The sequence below is a fragment of the Lucilia cuprina genome, chromosome 6 (assembly GCF_022045245.1).
Source record: "Lucilia cuprina isolate Lc7/37 chromosome 6, ASM2204524v1, whole genome shotgun sequence".
In the NCBI taxonomy this organism is placed as follows: Eukaryota; Metazoa; Arthropoda; class Insecta; order Diptera; family Calliphoridae; genus Lucilia; species Lucilia cuprina.
In genome coordinates, this window is record NC_060954.1 from 36,256,877 (window position 1) to 36,272,117 (window position 15,241).

Here is a 15,241-nt window from a genome sequence, read left to right on the forward strand (position 1 = left end):
ACCATCTATACCATCTTGTTTTATAGACTTCGATCCAATAACATATAAGCACCTCTAGTGGGAGCTAAAATAACGTGTCGGTTTGGCTGATTGCAATGACGGTCGGAACTGTAGTCGAACTACATCTTTATCTTTGGCCTAAGATTTAACATCAATTCAAAACTGTTAGAAACTATTCCAATAATAAGATACAACTTACTATAAATCCTTATTAAGCAACCCATAATGTGAACACATTACGCCCTTTGGAGTGCCAGTAGTACCCGATGAACACAATATGATAGCAGTATCATCGCCATTCATATCCAAACAGGGCAATCGAAAAGCAGACAATTCACCATTTGTTAATTTATGATCACATTCCAATAGTTCCTTAATATTCCTTACACCAGCAATTTCACCATTCATTAAATAAATCAAAGCATTTAGGTTTAAATTATCATTTGCTGTTCGGGCATTTTCATAATTTTCAACATCACAGAATATAACTTTTGGTCTGGTATTATTGTAAATCAGGGCAACATTTTCTAAAATAATAAAATTCTTTATCAAAAAAAAAAACTAATTTATATTACTCTCATAAAACTTACCCACATCAAATGCTGGAAATAAGGCATTTACCGGTGTACCACATAAAAATGAGGCCAACATTACGGTGGCTACGTGAGTACTATTTTGAGCATAAAGTCCTATAACATCTTTAGGCTTTAGACCCAAACTCAGCAAATTTCTAGACAAATTTAAAGAATAATCCACTAGCTCTTGTGCTGTTAAGGTTTCTCCTGTTGAATCCATAATTTGTATAATCTTGTGAGGATTTTGTCTTAATTGCTCTATGGCCACTTCGCCCACTGTTAATTTAGAATTATATAAATCCTTTCTTTTGGGTCCATGCCAGATTTTTTCGCTTGCATCGTAAAAAGTTCCTGATAATGGCTGCATTTTGTGTTCTGTCTAGTTTGAGTGTCTATAGAAAACTAAATTTAAACAATTTCTGAGTAGAATGATGAATGAATGAGAAGGTCTATCTATCTACATATCTCTCATAAATTTATAGTATTTATTCTCGAACAAGGTTAACAAAACTATTTACATGCATTTGTCTCAGAAGCTTAATGATCTTAGTTGTTGAAAGCTAGATAAAGCCAGAATGATAAGCATTTTTTCTTTAATTTAAATTAAATTTGTACTTCTAATGTAATTTAGAAATGTAGTTTTTATTGTGTCAATACACTGCGAAATATTATAACAGTATTATGTCTATATGAACGATAATTTTGATATTTTTCGTTACGTCTCTCATGACCTCTTTCAGTCTAATTTTAAACATTATTGAGTGTAATATTGAAAACAAGTAATTAATGTTGTATAAATAAGTAATATTAAAATAATTCTAAACGTGATTAGAAAACTACAACAATAATAAATAATAAAGCACTTAGACCCCGTTCTACGGTTGTTTGTAGGTTTAATTATGCTTTCATGCTTTCAAAAATTACGTGAGGGATTCAGTTTCGAACGAATATTGTTTGTTTAAAATTATATTGTAATGCCGATATTTTTAAGGATCCCTTCAGAATCATTCTATAGGGAGGCCTTGTATAGGGAATAATGTCAATTTTGGAGCTATGAACATTAAAATTACATAGTACGATTTCTGTTTCTATAAAACTTGTTCATGTATAATTGCACTGCAGTACCGTGAACCGATAAAATAAACTTAAATACGGTCAAATATTATTACCCTACACTTCTATAGTGGGGTTTTGTGCAGATGTTTGTAACGTACAAAAATATTCTTTACATAACCACCTTAAAGTATACCAATCGGGTTTTCAAAGTTAATTATATCATGTCCGTATGTTTGACTAATTGTCCATGTAAAGCTTATGAGCAAGATACAGGTCGCAGAATGTGCCGAATCTTACATATCCACCATCAAACCGTATGTTCAATTTTTCAAACGTGAGCGTATGAGCAATTTTCTGAAAAGGACAATATATGCGTCAATTATGAACCAATACTCATAAAATTTTGTACATAGATAGAACTTGTTTATTTCAAATTTCATCGTTATACTCATATTCAAAACTCTTTGCTGAGAAACTTTTTATAACCATTTTGAGAAGAGGAACTTATATAGGGAGTAAGGTCAATTATGGTCCGATCCTGAAAAAGTAGGTAGGGAGGTCTTGGCTCGCATTTCATCGCTTTACTCGTATTTTTAAGCCAGTAATGAGTGTTTAATCCATTTTCTGAAGGGGACCTCATATGACCGATCCACATAAAAGTTGGTAAAGAGATTTTGGATCGCGTGGAACTTAACTGTGTCAAATTTTATTGCTATATTTGTATTTTTTTAGCCAGTAATAAGCGTCAAAGTAATTTTATTAAACGGACCTTGTATGAGCGGTAGGGTCAATTATGGACCGATCCTCACTAAATTTGGAAGTTACATTTTAGCTCTTATAAAACTTACGTGTGTTGAATTAAGATTTTGAAAACTGTAATGAGCGTCTAGTCAATTTCAGAAAGGGAGTAGGGTCATTTATGGTTAGATAAAAAAATCGCTTTACTTAACTTTTAAGCCATTTCAGAAGGGGACCTTATATGGTGGTTAGGGTCATTTATGGTCCGATCCTTAAAAATAATAGAGGGTTCGGCTTGTAAGAACCCGTATTTCATCGCTATACTCGAATTTTTAGGCCAGAAATTAGTGTTAAAGTCATTTTCTGAAGGGGACTATATATGGGGGTAATGTCAATTATGGACGGAATTAAATTGGTCCATTATTTTCAACTTTATAAAAAGTCGATCTCTAAGGCACCCTGGGCAGACTTAACACTAGATTTTGGTAAAAAAAATATTGATAAATTGTCTAAGAACAAATTCATCATAACATTTTCACTATTTATTAACATGAATCTACACTTCTGATAACTAATTTAGATATTAACCCTGACATAACTATTATAATGCAAATAAATCTTAAAAATAGAAAAACATTCCCAAAAGATATTTTGTACCGATTTTATAGTTACTTTATCTTATTTTTTATCTGTTGTTCTAAATCATAAAAATAAAACTAAGCAAAATTTTAACACAAATTGACGACAATTTTAATAATATTAGGGTGGTCACGCATTAACAATTTAAATGAATATTAATAGAAAGTAATTTTATTTTAAGACATACATATGTCTAAATTTTTTACTTCTTCGCCCGAACTAGTTTACGAAAATCATATTACTTGTGTGTTAGTTCAAAAGCCATTTAAATTTTCGAGCCACTTTAATCTGCATAAATTTATTCAAAATATGGACCATATAAAACTAAATTGTTACGTTTTTTTTCTAAAAATATAAAGTACTATTACTATAATAACATATTTCTTATTTATTTATATTTACTTATGTATATGTTATCATCTTTTAAAAAATGTCGAGTCATTTTGTATTTAAAATAATGACGATTCATAAAGCACACACTTTTCAAAAATATTATGATTTTATACTAATGTTTTGACGCCACTTTGTTTATAATACATAAAAATAACATCTTTTTGGATTGATCCTTTGCGTTTTAATTATAATATTTATTATCACAATACTACTTTCCAGTTAAAATACCATACCATTACGAAATTTTTAAACTGGATTAGAGTTGCTTGTAGGCTTGAAGTAAAATCTGATACCGCATTAGTCTATTAGCTTTGCATCGTATGGGACCTATCAGAAATGAATATCGGGTAAGTATAACTGACGATACAAAATCATACGATGCAAAAAGTATAGAATTAAAAGCAAGGGCGAGATGATCCTATATGACATCATGGAAAAATGAAACTTTGAGTGGAACCACAACAAACCTATGAGGTAACCCCCTGAGAACGTCGTAAGGCCTCTTCTAAGTAAACTAATAGAATTGTAGGTACAACTTTAAATTGTTAGACGTGTTGGTTCTGACGTATGGAGAATATTTAGCGATGACTTTCTTTGTCGTTGCAGAGCCTTCGCATTAAATATCTTGAGAGCTATAGTTTTCCAAATAGTACATCCCTCTTCATCCCACAATCATTGCAAATTCTTAGTAACTAAATTCAGGAAATTGAATTTTTGAACATCAGACGTTAATTACTCAAAAAATATAAAATAATAATAATAATAAAAAATATAAAGTATAACGGTTTTCCCATCCATACTTTCCATGTAAAGGTAAGCATAACAGGTCTGGTAGTGACCTCGACTTTAATCGTACTACCCAACCATATTTATGAGCACATACCGATATTTTCAAGAGTTTTTCTTTTGACCATGACAATTCAACTTTAGTCAATTATGGACCGAGCTGTAGGGAATTAAACGAATGGTTATGTTCTAAGGACTGTTAATTTTTTGTCAACAAGGTTAAACATGGCTAGATGGTCTAACAATCTAATAAGCCCCTTATATTTTTGGTCTTTATATAAAAAAATTCATCATATTTTTTAAACACTTTCTTTAACATCAGTTAAAAAGCTTACGATCTTTAACAAATAACTCTTTTGTCGGTATTTTTTAAAACTATAGGTCAGATTCTCTTTCATCTAATTTCACTATAAATATTTATTAATTACAATTTATCTACAAATATTCTTATCTTCTAATTAAAATACATTTATTTATCCTTCATGTCAAGCACAACATCCAAAACTTTACGCCTTTGTACTTTACCCGAACCGGTTTTAGGTATGGCATCTATAAAATATACTCCACCCGTTAAATGATACATACTGCCCATTTTTGATTCAACAAAAGAAATAATTTCTTTGGCCGTTAGTTTGCGGCCACTGTCGTCATCTTTTCGAACTACAGCGCAAGTAATTAAATGTGATGCCACTAAATCGGGTATACCGAAAACACAAGCCTCAAAAACACCTGGTACTTGTACCACAATATCTTCTATAAGTTGTGGATAGATTTGAAAGTTGCGAGCTTTAAAAACGTCATTATCACGAGCACAAACATGCAAGAAACCATCATCATCAAAGAAACCAATATCGCCGGTATATAACCAATTGTCTTTATAAGCTTTCTTGTAGGCATCCTCATTACGATAGTAGCCAAACCACTGGTAAGGTGTATAGATAATAATTTCACCATGTTCATTGGGCCCCAGAAAATCGCCTTCCTTATTAATGATGCGGACTTGCTTGTTGGCAGTCAATTTACCCTCCGAACCCACTTTTTGCTCACATATATAACCACCATTAAACGAAAGCATAGTCGATAGCTCAGACATACCATAGGCCACACCAAAGCCGGGACGTTTATTGTTTACTTTCATTATATCTATCATTTTTTCTTGTACAATCAATGGCACTTTGGAACCACCAACTACAAATGTATCAATACTAGCCAGAGATTTTTGTATTTTTGCAACATCATCGTACATTACCAGTTCAGCCATATGACTACCATTCGTTATCATATGAGTGATCTGATGACGTTCGATCAACTGCAGAAAGTATTCAGGTGTGAATGCTTTATTAGTTATAATTCTTAAACAACAATTTATTAAAGAAGCATTTAAGTTCCAAAGTCCAGAAGCCCAATACATGGTACTAAAAGTGCACAAAACTGAATCGGATTTGAGGTTGAGACTGAAAAAAAAAAACGAGAAAATAAATTTATAAAGATAAAACTTAAAATAGTCTAGATCTAGATAAACGTACTAAACCGGTTGATTAAGTAACGCCCGATGAGAACAGAGTACACCTTTAGGTGTACCGGTCGTGCCAGATGAGCATAAAATAATGGCAGTATCATCGCCTTTTAAGTTGACACAGGGAAATCTAAAAATTAAGAAAATTTTGAATTGAAATTTTGATGTTTTTCCGAACCACTCAAACTCAGAATAGATTTAAACTAAGATGATATATAAAGATAAAATTTTTCAATTTGAAAGGTCAGAAAAACTTAAAAGTAGAAACGATACTTACTCGAAAGGTTCATTTAGAGACTCGGTTTCCGTTTTTACTAAACTCAATATACTAGACACTCCCTTGATTTCACCATTTAATGTATAGATTGGAATTTTTAAATTTAAATCCTTACAAACCTTGAAAGCAATTTCATAATTTTCTACATCACAAAATATAATTTTGGGTGTTGTAACTTTATAGATTAGTTGCACATTATCTGGGGAGTAAAAAAATCAAAAATCCTTAATTCAAAACCTTCAATATGAACAAATATCTCAATTACCTTTATCGAAACCAGGATATAGAGCATTTACCGGAGTACCACACAAATAGGCGGCCATCATAATTGTTGCTGTATGAGTAGCATTGTTGGCATACATACCCACAACATCACCTGCCTTAAGTCCCATTTTTAATAAATTTTTACTCAGAGCTCTAACATGCAGGAGAAATTCTTGAGCTGTCATTTGCTCCTTTGTCGTATCATTGATTTGTATAACTTTTTGTGGATTTTTAACGAACTCCAAGTATGTTACCTCTCCCAATGTCATATTTTCATTATATAAATCTTTTTTCTCTGGCCCGGACCAGAGTTTTTTCTGAGGATTGTAATATGTAGCCGTTAAGGGAAACATGACCGTCTTGTTTTAAATATTGAACTTGACTGCTGGAATCTGTTCAAAAAAAATTCATTGAAAATTTTTTTCAGTTATCTGCCTTTAGGAACGTATGTATTTGTTTTTATTAGTTTTTTTTTCAAGTACCCGACAGTTTTACAAGTAATCAAGTTACCCCTTTTAAGTACTTTGTAATCTAAAAAGTAGGCAATCATATTAAATTTCCTACTATTCTCATTAAAATATATTGTTCTATACCTTTAATAGGTTCTCTGTAATGCAAAGAGTAATTAATAGAATGTTTCGCACAAGTTATTTTGCCTAAGGCTACCCAGCAAAAACTTGGATATGGGTTGTACTTACATAACCACTTACTTTTCAATGACTACCACTTACCATCTGGAAATCGAATCAACAACCTTGTTATCTTTGAAATTCGCAAATTAAAACAAAATATATACTCACAGTAACCTAGAACTGCTGGGCAAACTCAAAATGATATAAAATGTTTGATTGTTGAATACAAATGCAAATACTCATTTAGATTTGTATTCGGTACGTAGATCAGTTGTTAATGTTATTATTTAATCTGACTTAATATAATTTTTTCTTACATATTAAGAAAATCTTGCATAAATTAGTAAATACACTTAGAGAAATACATCTATACAGAAAAAGTCTCACTGAATGATCTACATATATATGTTTGTAAGTATGTATATAACAAATTGTTGTACAAGTGTTTCCCGATATCTTTGTTAATGAATGAACAATTTACGATTTTTTTTTTTACTTTATATGGAAGCTATGACCATAGATCGGAACAAACTTTCGAAAAATAATTTATATATATTTGATCTTTGGGGAGCTTTGATCAACATTATGTTGTTCTAGCAGAGCACTATTGGACTTTATATAGGAGCTATAAACAATTATAAATCGCAAAAGAAATTTCAAAGAATAATTTGTATATTTGATTTTTAGAAAGATTTAATCAACATTATGTCGATCGAGTAGAGCTTTTATTAAATGATTTATATATTCTATATTATATTTTTTTGTATAGAAGCTATAAACCTTAAATCGATCTGGATTTTATTTGTTAACTTTTTCACGTATACGTGTCCCAAGATTTTTTTAATTTTTTCTCGATTTAGAGTGTTATTTTGAGTTCACACCTAAAGTAAATGGTTATTTCCAAAAAATTTCCAATTTTAGAATTTGATGTCACTCCATGCTAAAAAGGATAATATCCTGCAATATCCTTCGAAAACACTTTTTCCATTTTTCATCGAAAATGATCGATATACGTCAAAATAAAGTAAAACAAGTGTGTGGTAAAGTCATATTTATAAAAAGTCCAGTCCGTTAGTACTCGAAAGATAGAAGACTCCATTCGTGTTACAAACTGGTTTGGATTGGAATAAAGAATGTCAATGTCGTAGTGTTATAAAACGCTGACCGTTTTCTTTTCACATGTATCTCAATATGTTCAACATATTGAACTCGTCAAATACTTGGACGAAAAAAATAAATTGTTTTAATTTGCTATGAAATGAAAAAACCCAAGATCTCCATTAGCTGTTTCCCCGTTATTTATAGATCGATTTAGTAAGGAATGATAGATTATTACATAACCTTCCCAAGAGTTAAAGAAGTCTAATAAACGTTTCTCGAAGCCTATATTGCTTTCTACTTATTCATATATTGTTAGTCTAACAGACTAAGCTCGATCGTTTTAGACTATAAATTGTTTAAATGTTTGTATTTTATATACTAATCTCATTTTAACATTTCAAACTTTGGTTATTATGGAGCAAAAACTAAACTTTTCAATGGCTACTACATTTCATCCAGAGTAGAAGTATGTCATCTTCTCCGTAAAGCTATAAAAGCGTTTTTCATACGATTCACATTGACTTAAAATACCCTACACCATTATAGCATACATTGTATTATGCATTTGTGCTGATACCCACAAATATTGGTCCTATACCCAGTGTATTAAAGTATTCCAATCGGCTCAAATCTTTTTGAGATTTAGCTATGTCCGTCTGTCTGTCTTTCTGTGTTTCCACGTAAAGCTTGCGAGCACTCTGCAAGTTGCAATTTTCAAGATAATTTGCACATACTCTTCATTTTGCCCAAGGACGAACGTTTTGAAAATGATTGAAATTGTTTATTTATTTCTCCTACGACACATCCAACCTTACCGCACGAATAGGGCGGTCAACAAAAATCGGCTAAACTTAGTTCTATAGAAGTTTAAACCACACATTGTAATGATCGGGTCTTATTTGCCCCCCTAACCCCCATATAAATTCCCCTTTAGAAAATTACTTGAAAATCAAAAATCGCATATAAACAATAAAATTTCCACTAGCAAGATTTTAAAAGATAGGCCCATATTTATCCCTACCCCAATATGAGACATATTGTAAAAAATGTTTATTTTTGTCAACAATAAGTAAATGTACTAAATACTATTTTATTCAGCTAATTATACCTTTAATAATCATTTACTATCTATAAACTTAGTACATATTTATTACAAACTATATTCCAATATTTTATCACACTTATTTCTCCTTCATTTTTAGCACAATATCTACAACTTTAGCTCTTTGTACTTTACCCGAACCGGTTTTAGGTATGGCGTCTAGAAAATAAACACCACCCGATAAATGATACATATTGCCCATTTTCGTTTTAACATGGGAAATAATTTCCTTAGCTGACAATTTGCGACCAATATCGTTCGCGGTTCTAACCACTGCACAAGTAATTAAATGTGATGACATCAAATCGGGTATACCAAAAACACAGGCTTCAAAAACGCCAGCCACTTGCATAACAACATCTCCAATAAGCGGTGGATAGATTTGAAAGTTGCGAGCTTTAAAAACATCATTATCACGAGCGCACACATGCAAGAAACCGTCATCGTCAAAGAAACCAATATCGCCGGAATGCAACCAATTGCCTATGTAAGCCTTCTTTGAGGCGGCTTCATTGTGATAGTAACCAAACCATTTGTAGGGTGTATTAATAATTATTTCACCATGTTCATTGGGTCCCAAAAATTCACCATTCTTATTGATTATACGTACTTTCTTGTTGGCAGTTAATTTACCCTCAGTATCCAGTTTTCGTTCATAGGGAAAATTACCATTTGTTGCATATTAGTGATTTGATGACGCTCGATTAGCTGTAGGAAATATTCCCCTGTAAATGGTTTATCAGTAATAATTCGCAAACAACAAGTTATTAAAGAGGCATTCATGCTCCAAAGCCCAGATGACCAATACATGGTACTAAAAGTGCACACCACTGAATCAGATTTTAAATTGAGGCTAGATTTTAAAGGGTTATAGAAATTAGTAGGGAAACTATTTTAAAAACTGTTGACATAATGAATTTTTTCATTAAGTAACGCCCGATGTGAACAGAGCACGCCTTTAGGTATACCAGTGGTACCAGATGAACATAAAATGACAGCAGTATCATCGCCCTTTAAGTTTACACATGGATATCTAAAGAGGGATGATATGTTAAGTTTATAGATGACCCCGTTTGTAAGGAAAACAAATAAGACTATTCTCAAAATGTTGACAATTTTAGAGAGTGGAAGCGGTTTTGTTCTGATATGTGTAACTGACAAAAATTTTGGCTTTGATTTAATTAAGTTGGGCCAACAGTTTTAGGCGTTACCAACATCAGACGTAAACGCACCACTAAAGCTATAAAAATACTCACGCAAAAGGTTCCTGCCGAAACTTTATATCCGGTTTTACCAAACTCAATATACTAGACACTCCCCCAACTTCCCCATTCATTGTATATATGGGTGCATTCAACTGTAAGTCCTGATTAACTTTTACAGCAATTTCGTAATTTTCTACATCACAAAATATAATTTTAGGTCTGGTAACTTTATAAAATAATTGAGCACTATCTGAAGAAGTCAAAAAAAAAAAAATATATTCAACATGGAATCATTTAATATAAATTACACTACCTTTATCGAAACCAGGATATAGAGCATTTACCGGAGTACCACAAAAATAGGCGGCCACCATAACCGTTGCTGTATGCGTGGCATTATTGGCATACATACCCACAACATCGCCTACCTAAAGGCCCATTTTCAATAAATTCTTACTCAAAGCCATAACATGATCAAGAAATTGCTGCGCTGTCATTTCTTCATTTGTTGAATCATTGATTTGTATTAGTTTTTGTGGATGTTTAGACAATTCCAAAAATATCACTTCACCCAATGTTATATTTTCATTATACAAATCTTTTTTAACCAGTCCGGACCAGAGTTTTTGTTTAGGATCGTAATAAGTAGCCGTTAAAGGAAGCATGTCTGTTATGTTTCGTATATTGATCAAGACCGTTGAAATCTATTTGAAAAAAATTGCAAATGAAACTATTGTTTGTTGCATTAAGTAATTAAGCTTGTTGAATGAAAAAAAGCGAATTACTTAATTGCATTTGTTTACAGTAGTGTAGATCACTTATAATATATTTAATCTGAAAGCTAACATTTATTATAAGGAAAATCTGGTATAAATTACTTAACATCCTAAACGTAATCAAGTTTTACCCTTCATCATCTGGGGGTGGTATTATGTGTTTGTACTGATTACGTTACGTTCAAAAGTATGGAATCAGAATTATGTTAGATTACCGATTTCTACGATCAGCACATTGCTCTCTATACATCCGATTATAATCGGGCCTTATCCGAGCTAAAATACTTATACAAAAAATTGTATCACTCTGAAATTAATTTGAAAATTAAATGAGGATCGAGCTATTATTGATTAAAAATATGACTTTAAATTGTAATTACTTATCTAACAACATACTTTTCAATGACTACTACTTATAGCATGGATTATATAGAAGTAGACTTATAAGGTCTTAATAATTAGGTGTTATATAAATACTTACCAATTCGTTAGTACTCTTTCCTGTGAAGCTATAGAAGCTGTTTACATTTTTCAAGCGATTTACAACGACTTCTTTTTCTTATTACTTGTAAGCGTTAGTGGTAAGTACTTGCCTCTAATGATATCACCGAGTTATAGTTACGACTTTAAATGACATTGTGTAAGTAAATTTTAGCCTTTTAAACCCTTACGTGATAATGAAAGTTTTTTCTAACTCTATTAATACAGTTTTTATATGTTTTCGAATATAATTCGCAAAAAAAATTGCACTTATGACACACTGTAAATCGCGATTTGTGAATTGAGAAACCAGTCAAATACATACACTTTATATTAATGATTAATTTACATTACGCATGTGACCATTGCATGTCACTTACAAATCCATAAAATGGGCTAAACAAAAAACATTTTTTTTTAATTGTCCGCCAAATTAATTAAAGCTTTATATTATATTCTTAAGCTAATTATTAACATATAAGTTTATTTATTTTTTTAATTTTAATACAACCCAGCAAAAACTGTATTACATACACAACTAGTTCTATAAAACATGATAATACTGTGTACTCGATCTATTTAGGCGTTGAGACTAATGATTTTTGTTTGAAGTTATCTCATTATTTTGATGATGACATTTCCCGTTCGTTTACAAATCACCACTTAAATAAGTACACACTAATAAGTTGTTACAAAGCTATTAAAAAAACAAGTAAGAGTTCTATATTCGGCTGTGCCGAATCTTATATACCCTTCACCATGATGTGTTTAAAGCCTTTTGTACCTTTTGAAGAACGAAAAAGTACCAAAAAGTCCCCATCTATGGGTCCTCAGTTAATCCGGGCCATACAAACTTAATAACAACTTAAAAGTACCAAGAAGTCCCCTTTTACTGGTTCTCACTTAATCCGGGATATACGAACTTAATAACATGTTTCTAGGTTCAATATTATAGAAATTTCAAAAAGTAACTTTTGAAGAATGAAAAAGTACCAAAAAGTACCCTTTCACGGGTCCTCACTTAATCCTGGCCATACATACTTAATTACATGCTTCTAGGTTTAATATCGTAGAAATTGCAAAAAGTACCTTTTGAAAAACGAAAAAGTACCAAAAAGTCCCCTTTTATGGGTCCTTACTTAATCCGGGCCATACATACATAATTACATGTTTCTAGGTTTAATATCGTAGAAATTGCAAAAAGTACCTTTTGAAAAACGAAAAAGTACCAAAAAGTCCCCTTGTATGGGTCCTCACTTAATCCGGCCCATACATACTTAATTACATGTTTCTAGGTTCAATATTGTAGAAATTGCAAAAAGTACCTTTTGAAGAACGAAAAAGTACCAAAAAGTCCCCTTTTATGGGTCCTCACTTAATCCGGGCCATACATACTTAATTACATGTTTTTAGGTTCAATATTGTAGAAATTGCAAAAAGTACCTTTTGAACAACGAAAAAGTCCCCTTTTATGGGTCCTCACTTAATCCGGGCCATACATACTTAATTACATGTTTCTAGGTTCAATATTGTAGAAATTGCAAAAAGTACCTTTTGAAAAACGAAAAAGTACCAAAAACTCCCCTTGTTTGGGTCCTCACTTAATCCGGGCCATGCATACTTAATTTCATGTTTCTAGGTTCAATATTATAGAAATTTCAAAAAATACCTTTTGAAGAACGAAAAAGTACCAGAAAGTCCCCTTTTATAGGTTCTCACTTAATCCAGGCTCTACATACTTAATTTCATATTTCTAGCCAATAACAAAACATTAGTGCTGCTCTCGCTCTGCTACTCTTGCTCTGCTGCTCTTGCTCTGCTTTGCTTTTATAAACAAATTACAATAACAATATTTACCGTATTGTTATGTATTTTGTTTTTGTTTTTTGCAGTTTCTGTCTGAGCATGAATAAAAAATCTAAATTTTATATGAAATTTTCAGAGGTTGTCTCGGTTTTTTGCTCATATCTCCGTTATTTATGGACCGATTTTGCTGATTTTAAATAGCGTTCTTGCCGGTCGTATGTCTGATAGAATTATGGAAGATTCGGATCTCGCAGATATCTGGGGTCTTCTAAAAACTGATTTCAACAAACATACAGACAGACAGACAGACGGACATGGCTTAATCATCTCCGCTACCTATAAGGATCCAGAATATATATACTTTATAGGGTCGGAAAATTATATTATAGAAATTACAAACGGAATGACAAACTTATATATACCCTTCTCACGAAGGTGAAGGGTATAATAAACAAAAAAAATTGCTCACACAGAATACGAGTTCAAGCTTCTTGTTTGTTAGTTTCGCAACACGCTCAGTTTGTTATTCTTCGGCCAATGGTGGTCTGTGTGTGTAAAAACCAATTTTCTGATTAAATGTAAGTCATTATAGAAGTTCTTGAAAGTAATACATACGAAGAATAGAAGTCATTGAAAAGTAAGTGGCTTTGTACAGTACAAGTCATCACCAAGTTTTTGGTGAATAGTTCTCGAAAGGCTTAGGAGAATATTTAGAGTAATCTTTGCAACGGTTTAGCACCGATTTTAAGAAACTGTTGAGAAATTATAAATATTTTTCAATTTTATTCTTTCTAAACTAGTATGAAATCCACTGAACTAGTGTAGTGCTAATGTATAGCTATAGCCAAAGAACTAGTTCCTTGAAAACGCTTTAAAAGTATTTTAGAACCAAAACAGTATTCCAAGCAACGGCTTAGAAATGTAATGGTGACATCAGTAGATCTTGTTTAAGAATCTGAAGTGGTTCTGTTTGTTGTCGTTCTAAAAATAATTGCTTTTAAAATACGTTCTGACAGTTTTTAATTTCAATAATATGATCATAAAAATTTAAATTTCAGATAAAGGAATTCATTTGAATTACACTTAACATTTAGTTAAATTTATCTCACCCTCCCGTCTAACTATAGTGAATGTTTCAAATGTTTTCCTCAATGAACGTGTCTGAATTTTTCTTCAGACTTTAATCTATCCATAACATATTCTAGGTGAAGTGATGACGCAACGGGGCTGCAATGGACATAGATTAGTAGCTCGAGCACTTGAGTAAAGTGTTTGTACATGGATCGTTGGAATTTCTGAACTTTAACTTAAAAAAATCAAATCAAAACTTAATAATCAAATACTTTTAACTAACATTAAATTCTTAAAGTGTAGGTTTTATTTTCTCATTCCGTTTGCAATTTTTATAATATAATTTTCTATAGTATTATGAATATTAATTATGGATTCAAATAGATAGCAAAATCGATTAAGCTATGATCATTAGTCTGCCCGTGCATATGTAAGTCTGTAAAAGTAATTTTTCTAAAGACCTCAGATATCTCGAGATCCAAATTTACAATAATATTATTAGACATGATATCGAGAATATTCAAATTTATAATCACTTCATCGGTCCATAAACAACAAAGATATATTCAAAAATTTAGAACTAATCCAGATAAACAAACTATGGCCAATATATTAAATTAACTATGGTGAAGGGTGAATATTATAATCGGCACAACCTGTTTTCTATTTTATATACTTGAAAGCAATACTGCCCATCTTCTTCCAAGTTAAAGCCCTACAACGCACAGTGGTATAGGAAAAAAAAAAGAGGGAAATAATTCGGTAACTTCTAAACGGTTAATCCGATTTTAATGAAATTTGGTATGCACAAAGAGGAGGTGTTG

At 31.6% G+C, this 15,241-nt stretch overlaps 3 protein-coding genes across 3 annotated transcripts in view; all 3 read right to left on the reverse strand.

Moving 5' to 3' along the window:
* LOC111674578 (probable CoA ligase CCL7) overlaps positions 1–1,052 on the reverse strand; it is a 2,373-nt gene extending 1,321 nt beyond the window's left edge. The window contains exons 1-2 of the mRNA XM_023435223.2: positions 591–1,052; positions 200–527 (exon numbers count right to left, since the gene is read on the reverse strand). Of these exons, the coding sequence (XP_023290991.2) occupies positions 200–527; positions 591–942 (680 nt within the window). The 5' untranslated portion in view covers positions 943–1,052. The remainder of the gene's footprint in view (positions 1–199; positions 528–590) is intronic.
* Positions 1,053–4,580: 3,528 nt separating this feature from the next.
* LOC111674623 (probable CoA ligase CCL7) lies at positions 4,581–6,630 on the reverse strand. Its single transcript, XM_023435279.2, has 4 exons — positions 6,246–6,630; positions 5,981–6,179; positions 5,714–5,833; positions 4,581–5,641 (listed from the first exon to the last, which is right to left on the reverse strand). The coding sequence occupies exons 1-4, from the start codon at positions 6,595–6,597 to the stop codon at positions 4,657–4,659; spliced, it is 1,656 nt and encodes a 551-aa protein (XP_023291047.2). The 5' UTR covers positions 6,598–6,630; the 3' UTR covers positions 4,581–4,656.
* A 2,528-nt stretch (positions 6,631–9,158) lies between these two features.
* Positions 9,159–10,976, reverse strand: LOC124420620 (2-succinylbenzoate--CoA ligase-like). The gene is given in 3 exon segments (XM_046954085.1): positions 9,159–9,761; positions 10,374–10,534; positions 10,598–10,976. Coding segments are annotated over 3 exon segments (1,116 nt in total). The 5' UTR covers positions 10,950–10,976.
* Positions 10,977–15,241: the final 4,265 nt, after the last annotated feature.

Coding starts and splice junctions, on each gene's coding strand:
- LOC111674623 (XM_023435279.2), bottom strand. CDS start 6,597: ATGTTTCCCTTAACGGCTACATATTACAATCCTCAGAAAAAACTCTGG. Junction 6,180..6,245: donor ATATCCTGGTTTCGATAAAG/GTAATTGAGATA, acceptor TTTACTCCCCAG/ATAATGTGCAACTAATCTAT. Junction 5,834..5,980: donor TCTCTAAATGAACCTTTCGA/GTAAGTATCGTT, acceptor CTTAATTTTTAG/ATTTCCCTGTGTCAACTTAA.